Below are 8,941 nucleotides of genomic sequence, written 5' to 3' on the forward strand. Positions count from 1 at the left end.
TCTCTTCTGTGGTGAAGAGGATCTGCAGCAGTTACTGATAGTCATCCCAGGTGGGCTAGTGAGTCAGCCTGACTGAATCTTGAAGAGCTGATGGTCTTCCTTAGAACGGGGTGTGTGTGTGTCCATCTTCCAATCATAAAGGTCATTAATAGCAAAAGGCAAATAGGTCATAAACTGTTTCTCCAGGGGATCTAGGGATCCTGTGGCCCTAAGGGGTAGATGAAGGGTGGTGGTGAGGTCAGCTTAATGAGAAGCTGAATCACCTCTCTAGGTGGCTCCAGCAAGAGTATGGGATAGACTCTAGGCTGAGTCAAGAACTTCCTCTTCTTTTGCCTGCACCTGCTAAGCGAGAGTTGTGGCAGCAACTTAAGAGGGGATCAAGATCCTCCTCCAGATCTGAAGGAGGAAGTAAGGTTGACCAGGGTGCAGCCGGTAGCAAGAAAGGTTCCATCCAAACAGCGGGTCTTTCCACTAAATGCTGCCATGTGATGATACAAGGCACCTGGTCCAGGTGACCTGAGGCTTCATAAACTACAGTTTTTACCTGGTTAATGATAGGGTGATGGAAGGTTCTCTCCTTGGGACAGCCAACTTTAAAGATGGGTCATTTATTCCTTCAAAAGGTAATGAGATTATTGGAATGAACAACCAGCCCTGAATTCTCCACAACCTGGCAGAAGTCACTAAAATGGCCCAGAATGGCCACGACTACACAGAGAAACCCTGTCTCAAAAACAAACAAAACAAAACAAAACAAAAAAACAAAAACAAGATTAACTAGTGTGTGTTGTTGTTGTTTTTTATCCTTGCATTCAAGGGAATCTGGGTGGGGGTTGGTATCTTGTCCCGTTCCCAGAGCTTAGGCAGGGTAGCAAAAGTGAAACCCAATATCCAAACTGCTAATTTACAGCCTATCATGGAGTCAGCCTAACTCAGGCCAATTTACACCTGATTTACCAGGGACACTTCAGGATGTCACTTTTTTTTTAGTCATCTCACGCCAGAAGTTAGAGGGAACTTAAGTTGTTTCAGCTATAACAAGTGACTAGGTTGACATCTGGTACATAGCAAGTCCTCACTCACCATGGAATGAACTGGTGACTCCTCATTTTACTAAGGGGGCGCAGAAAAGACTACTCTAAGGTCTCTAGAGACAGCCCAGGGGCTTGGCTGGTGGCGGGAAGGCCCGCGTTCAGTCTCGGCAAGTGACTGGTTTAAACCAGTCGCAGCCTTTGGTACCTAGGTCAATAACGAGTAAACCCAAGTGGCCTATGAACCGGAAAGACCGCACAGAAACAAGGATTCAGGTGTTTCCTTTCTCCTGGCGAACAGAAGAACCGCCCGTCACGTGACCACGCCGATCACGTGATCAGACTGCCTGCGCCTGCGCACACAGGCCCGGTGGCGTTTCCGCCTGCCAGTGTAGTCATGGCGTCGTCCCTGGGAGGCATGTTCACCGGGCAGCTTCCAGGTCCTCCTCCGCCGCCGCCCGGGCTCCCAGGCCAGGCGTCGCTTCTGCAAGCAACCCCTGGGGCCCCGAGACCATCTAATAGCACTTTGGTGGACGAGTTGGAGTCATCATTCGAGGTAAGCCGAGATGTGGGCGTCTTTGTGCAGCCCTCACTCGCGTTCGGAAGGCCGCGCAGGTTAACATCTTTCTCGGTCCCGGCGCCTAGTGGATGCGGGGGACCGGAGGATGGAAGTCGCCTGCTGTAGGTTGGGTACCACCCGTGGGCGGTGGTGTCAGGTCTGCCCTCGCAACCGCGGCATTTCTGGAGACCGTGGACTTGAAGTCCGCTCAACTTTCATCAACCTCGGGGCGGCTTTTACCCCTGCGGGTCTAGTAGGAGCCGGTCTTCCCTGGAGCGTGGTCACTCGGCTGAGCTCCTCTGAATTTTCAGGTCACATATTGTACGCTTTCCCTGTGTTTCTCCGTGTTCTGTGTAGGCCTTCCAGTGGCCCCTGCTTACCTGTTAGCTCTTCTATTTGGGTGCCACCCCTTGACGTCTCTGACTTTCGCTTTCTAGTCGTCTGGTAAATGCTCTTGTTTGGATAAATTGAGTTCTTACTGTGGGAGGAAACTTCGCTAGATTGTTTGGGTTCGTCTACTCTTAGAAACAGAAAGTAAGACTCAGCAGTAACTTGCCCAAAGTCGGCCTTGGTTTGTGCAAGCAAAGACGAGTATTCTTGCCTTCTGCCTTTCCAGGAGAAAGCTGACCTAGTCATACTTCTGAAAAGCACATTCTTTTAAAAAAGAAATTGTATTTTATTTATTTTATTTATGCATGTTATTGGTGCACTTGTGGAGTTCAAAGGGACAACCCGCGGAAGTCACTTCTCTACATCCACCATGTGAATGCAAGGGATGAAACTCAGATGTGGTGGCAAGTATCTTTACCAATTAGCCATCGCACCGGCCCTAAAATTCTAGTCTTTTAATAGACCGACATGCGTTGTTTTTACCTTCATTTAAGACCGACTGTCGATAAAGGTCCATGCTTTAAGTGGTTTTCAAAGGATAAGGCGGGCTGGGAGGTCACCAGGAACTGAAGTTTTGAAGTTAGTTTTTGTTTGTTTTGTGTTAGTTTTGTTTTGTTGTTGTTTTTCCGAGACAAGTTCTCTTTGTAACGCTGGCTGTCGTGGAACCAGCTGACTTTGGACACATAACTGCATCTGCCTCCAGAGTGCTTATTTGTTTGTTGAGTTGTTACAGGAGTGGGAAGCCCTCATGACTGTTTCCATACCTCAGGTCTGGAGCTAGCCAGGAGGATTCATTGCTTCTGAAAGGAACCTTACGAGTAGTCATGACTTGTGTTTGGAACCCAATTTTAGTTCTGTGTTTTTGTTTGCTCACTGCTTGGGGGTGGGGGGGGGTGTCTTAGTTCCCAGCCTCTGTTCCTCTGTAAGCTGCTGTCATGCTCTTTCTCGTCTTTTCTGAGGGCTGCCTGTGCCCCTGTGGTGCACCCACAGGTACAGCTCAGTTGGTGCCTTTTCAAAACTCCCACTTTGGGATTTGATTATCCATGTGACACTAACCATTTATTATACAGACACCTGTTACTTATTAAATGCCAAATGGAATTCCAAGTACTTAGAGTTATAGGGCTGAACCACGCAAGCAGAGCTGTTGGTAGGAGACAAATAACAATGGCTGAAAAGAGTGGATATATAACATCAATTACTTCTGTGAAAAGCTTGCCAAGCTCCACTGTAGAGTATGAACAGGAGGTACCATTTAGAAAGAGTAGACAGATGACATCATGACATAGTAATATATAAAATTCTTATAAGGTTCAGCCAGAGTGCCATGGCCATGATGGGGTTGAAAGGTATCCAGGTATGGAATAAGACAGTGAGGAAGAGGCAGGTGGTAGGAATAAGACCATGTGATTGAGGTGCCAGACCAGCTGAGATTTGCTTTACCAGGTGTCTACACTGGCCTGATGTCTTCTCAGGTGTCTTTACCAGGTGTCTACACTGGCCTGATGGCCTCAGAAGAAGTTATTTCCTGTGCATAAGTAATAGCTAGTGTGTATATAACATTTTTATGTTTTGCTCATGCAGGCTTGCTTTGCTTCCCTTGTGAGTCAGGATTATGTCAATGGGACTGATCAGGAAGAAATTCGAACTGGTAAGGTTTTCCTCTTTGCACATGTGTTCTTGTCATCAGCAAGATGTTTGTTGTTGACTTTATATCTGTGTGTTTAGCCCTGAATGTATCTTGGATCGTTTCCAGGGAATGAAATGTGTGCAAAGTTTCCATAAACTCTGGCTCTCTGGTTCACTAGCTGACATGTTTTCTGAGTCCTTACGAACCACTTAAAATGAGCTTTTCATATGGGTACTCCTATGTAAAACTAAGGAACACTGTTTATTTTAAAATGCACAAATTTTGTTGAGTTTTTTCACCATCTCTGACAGAAATATAAGTGTTATGCATATTATTATTATTATTTTTTTTTTGAGACAGAGTTTCTCTGTGTAGACTTGGCTGTCCTGGAACTCACTCTGCAAACCAGGCTGGCCTCAAACTCAGAGATCTGCCTCCTGTCTCCTCCTCTAGTGTGCTGGGATTAAAGGTGTGTACCACAGCCCACCCTGTTACGTATATTATTATCTCTAGTGTTTCATAACTTTTTTATAGTGGAAATTGTCCTAATTTGCTGAGTCTGGATTGTGTTTCCTGGGAAGACGTAACAACTTCCATGTTGTATCAGGTCTCTAACCTGAGAAAAAAATGAATTACATGTTATTTCATGCTCGCTTTACATGGGAACTTGAAGATGGTTATTGCTGTCATCCCGATTAAAATCCCAAATTATGTCTATGAGAAAGTGCTGTTTTAATTTTTAACTATTAATTTAGGTGGGAGATATATATATATATATTGTGTATATGTAAACTTTTGCTGTTTCCTTTTGTTTTTTTCTTAAGGTGTTGATCAGTGTATCCAGAAGTTTTTGGACATTGCAAGACAGACAGAATGTTTTTTCTTACAAAAAAGGTTGCAGTTGTCTGTCCAGAAACCAGACCAAGTTATCAAAGAGGTACGAATTTGACTTTTCCCCAACTTTTAAGGAGAACAAGTGTCATTTGGATTCCATTGTATCTTAACAAGATGTACCCTCTTCCTGTAATTTGTAGGAGGTCTTTATAGGTCAATGAACTGATGAGGGTGCCAGCATTTATGACAGCCTGGACACGTAGGGAAGTCATGGGAGAGGGAACAGAGCTGCAAACAGCCCTGCCTACTCATTTCACACACTGGTTTTCCTGGAAAAGTTTTCTTAAAGAGGAGGCTTTTCCTCCTGAGAAAAGTTAGAAAACCATCAGTATAGATTTAAAGATGATTTGGACAGGAGCTGTAACTGTGTTCCCAAATTGTTTTACTTGGTACCTTAGGAAATGGCCTACTAACTTCATGGAATAAAAAACAAGTATTGTAGTCAGACAAGGTAGTGCATGACTTTAATTCCAGTTCTCAGGAGGCGGACCTCATTTAAGTTAAAAGTCAGTCTGGTTTACATAACAAATTCCAGGCCAGCCAGGGCTATATCATGAGATTCTGTTTCTTTTCTTTCTTTCTTTCTTTTTTTTTTTTAAAGTAGAAGGAGGAGAACGAAAGTGGGGGGGGGGGGGGGGGGGGGAGGGGAAGGAAATTGCCGGAGTTCAGCTTCAGCAGGGTTCTGGTCTGAAGGGTGGATGTGTGGTGTTGGCCGAAATGAGTCTGACCACCATTTGTTTTTCAAACAGATGGCTCTAAATAGTTTGAGCCCTCCCTCTTTATTTATACGAGTTCCAGAGCAGTCAAGTGTGAGCAGTTTCAAATCATTCTCTTTAATCATTTCCAAGCATCGTTGACATTTACCCATTCTGGTTTCTTTTCCTCCTTCCCACTCCCACGCTGTCATTAGTTGACCTTTAACTCATATCTAAGCATTAATTAACTTTTACTTCATATCTATGCTTGGATTTTATATTGCCAGCCACATGATTATATCTGTGTAGCCAGGTATCTCCTAGTAGTACTGTACCTAGACAGGTTGTAGACATGCAGTTTCAAAAATGATTAATCTTTAACAATATGTTGCTTTTTTATTTTTGTGATCATCAGAAAGTGTGCTACCCTGCCTAAAATAATAATTTTCAGGTGTAAGTCTAATTTTATGGCTTACATTTTTTGTGAATAGTAGCTGTAGTCCTTCATGCATTCAGAATGGTAATGATTAATACCTAAATTTTAACTGTTGGGACCAAGTTTATATTTTTCTTGGCAGATTCTACATGTACTTTTTGCCTCCAAGGGGAATGGGAGATTTAGATTCTGTGTTGATTTTTCTGGCATTGGAAGGATGTCTGACTTCTCTGCCCTTTGTTTCTTCTTTATATGTTCTATAGGTTCTTAATGCCATCTTTTAAGAAACTATCTCCTAAATTCTTGGAATATAGTTATCTCTTTTTTAGATTAGTTAAGTAAGCAAGAATCGTTAACCTTAGTGAGTTCCTCCTGCTTACTGAGGATGACTGTAGAAGCAGCCAGGGGCAGCCAGGAGAACTGGAAAAAACTCCAGGTTTTTTCATCATAAATCCAGCTATAAACCTGACTAATAAGTGAAAATGAAACTAAAAATTACCATTAGAGTAAACACAGCAAAAAACAAAAGTAACATGCTTCCTAGGATTGGTGCAGGCCTTTGCAATAGTTTCCACGAGTCCTTGCCAAGTGGACAGGGATCTCCAAGGGACTTGCCATAGGGAGCTTGTTTCAGCATGGCTTCCACCATTTTTCTAGCTAAGGTTCCTTAAAAGTGCACTTTAAACTGGGATATTTGGAAATGAGTTGCCATGAGAACTAGGAAGTTTTAATGGTATTAGTGAGATAATTCCTGCTATCCCAGTATAGAAGACTGATCTTCTAGCTCCAAGGCCAGTGAGAAAAGCAAAACTAAATAATGGATTTTGACCAATTCATCAGAAAGGGTCTTTTCAGCCAGGAAGCCAGCTGTTGAGAACAGTAACAGTAAGATCATATTCTTACAGCCTGTTACACCAAGTACTTCTTGATATGAATACCCCAATAATATGGAAATGGTTAATGCTACTATTAAGATTTTTGCTTGTTTTATGTGTATAAGTGTTTTGTCCCACCATGTTAGTATGTGTACTGCGATGCAGTGCCCACAGATGCTAGAAAAGCACATTTGTGGGTGCTGGGAACTGAACCCAGGTCTTCTGCAAGAGCAGCCAACTGCTCTTACCCACTGAACCATTTCTCCAGACCCAAAGTTAAATTTCAATAAAGAATTTAGCATCATTGTTCATATTAAGCTTTTGAAAAAGATGTAATTTTTTAACACTTTATAATCTGAAGTTGTAGAGTAGTGTGGATCCTTACAGACAGCTGTTAACACCTGTTTCATATTTTTAGTGTTTGGTATTTTTACTAGTGGTCTTTTAGATGTTCTCAGTGATTTTTAATCTTAGACTTGTATTTTTTTCTTACTAAAAGAAAAACAGTTAAATACTAAAGTTCTTGTGTTAGGCAGACATCTCTCATTGGAAGAGTTGCTTTTGCCATTAGTGGTGGTGGTGGCTGCTGTGCACACCTTTACTCCCAGTACCCGAGAGGCAGAGGCAGGTGGATCTCTTGAGTTCCAGAGCAGCTAGGGCTACACACAGAACCCTGTCTGGAAAAACATAATAAAACAAAGAATTGATTTGGCTGATTGAAACAGTAGAGCCTACAGAGCAATGAGCTTTTTTAAAGCTTTGGTGGGTTCCCTTGTTTTGGTTTTGCTTCTTAGCGTTGCTTTTTTGATGCCATTTCAGCTTAACTAGGCAAACCATATCTTCTCTTTTTTCTTCTTCCTCCTCCTCCTCTTCTTCCTCCTGTTTGTTTTTTGAGACAAGGTCTCACTGCATTACCCAAGCTACTATGGAACTCACTTTGGCCTGAAAATTCATGATTCTGCCCCAGCCTCCAAAGTAGCTGGGATTACAGGCCTGTTCTACCAGGGTCGTCCTAATGCTCCTTACTAAGGAGAAACTTTATTCATTTGCTCTTGTTTGAGATGGCTGACCTCATCACTTTTTTCTCCCCCCTACCACTTTGGTCCATAGGATGTCTCAGAACTAAGGAGTGAATTGCAGCGGAAAGATGCGCTGGTTCAGAAGCACTTGACAAAGCTGAGGCATTGGCAGCAGGTACTGGAGGACATCAATGTGCAGCACAAGAAGCCAGCTGACATGCCTCAGGGCTCCTTGGCCTACCTCGAGCAGGCGTCTGCCAACATTCCTGCACCTCTGAAGCAGACCTAAGCATTCCTGCCTGTGGTGCAGCCCTGCAGTCTTGCCAGACACCTTTCCTAACAGACCTGGCATATTGGAAGGACAATGTTGGATAATGAGTTGGTATTTGTTTATGTCCCTATTTATAAGGTAGGGTTTCAGTGTGAAGCCCGAATGGGCCTTGAACCTGTGATCCCCTGCCTCAGCTCCTCTAGTACTCTAAATTCCTGAATACTTTATAAAATACCTGTATCTTTAATAAAGTTTTGTTTTGTTTTTTGTTTTTGCTTTTTTTTTTTTAATCTTTAACACTGTTTAATCTTTAGACTGTTAGAGTCTTCACACACATTCTTACTTAGCCTTTGCCATTTGTTTTGACAACATTTTGTGGCTTCATCTCCCTTTTTTTTTTCTTAACCTATTAATTTGGTGAAAAATCTGAAGGAAAAAATATTTAATAGTTTGAGAAACCAGGAGATACGGAGTTTGGTTATCAGCCTTAATAATGACCAGTATAGTGTAGACAAATATGTAAACGAGCTGTCCAAAACTGAGCTCCCTCATGAGGAATCTGGCACAGCAGTGTGATGCTTCCAGGGCGGCACAAGGCGAGCATATTTTACAGGCGACTCAGAAGAGGTTAAAATGTGCTGCTCAGTAGATTACGGAGGCTGCTTACCTTAATGCTGGATTTTTATCTGGGCTAAGTCACATTTTCTGAGTCCTTATTCACTCTGCCTTGAAGGCACACATACCAGGAATATGGCGTGCTGAGTGCTCTTGGGCTGTGATGGGCAGTGTAAGGATGGAGTCCCAGGGAAGGCTTGGGTGAGGAATGAGGCCAAAAACCTGCTTGGATTGTCTCTGTCTGTGTTTTATTTGCTTGTTTTTTGTTTGTTTTGCCTCCCAGCCCCCAAAGCCAAGCACCTGTCTTTACCCAAAACAAATACTCCGTACCTCTTGAATAGTCAGTGCATCTCCAGCTTGGTTTTGTCCATTTTGGTTTCTGGAGCCTTGAAGCCCAGGTCACAAGCATTAACATCCACTCACTGCCTGTCTAGTGTGGGCACAGCCACCTGGTCTCTGAAGCTTCAGAATGCCTCTTCACTGCATCCCAGGGCACAGTTTTTTGTTTTGTTTTTAATTTTGCTGA

At 43.1% G+C, this 8,941-nt stretch overlaps 1 protein-coding gene across 1 annotated transcript; it reads left to right on the forward strand.

The window, feature by feature from the left end:
- Nucleotides 1-1,375: 1,375 nt before the first annotated feature.
- Nucleotides 1,376-8,067, forward strand: Med28 (mediator complex subunit 28). The gene is made up of 4 exons (XM_034509519.2): nucleotides 1,376-1,587; nucleotides 3,565-3,631; nucleotides 4,435-4,547; nucleotides 7,621-8,067. Exons 1-4 carry the CDS (start codon nucleotides 1,429-1,431, stop codon nucleotides 7,816-7,818), a joined length of 537 nt encoding a protein of 178 aa, XP_034365410.1. The 5' UTR covers nucleotides 1,376-1,428; the 3' UTR covers nucleotides 7,819-8,067.
- The last annotated feature ends 874 nt before the right edge of the window (nucleotides 8,068-8,941 follow it).

Source organism: Arvicanthis niloticus, chromosome 7, assembly GCF_011762505.2.
Source record: "Arvicanthis niloticus isolate mArvNil1 chromosome 7, mArvNil1.pat.X, whole genome shotgun sequence".
Classification (NCBI taxonomy): domain Eukaryota; kingdom Metazoa; phylum Chordata; class Mammalia; order Rodentia; family Muridae; genus Arvicanthis; species Arvicanthis niloticus.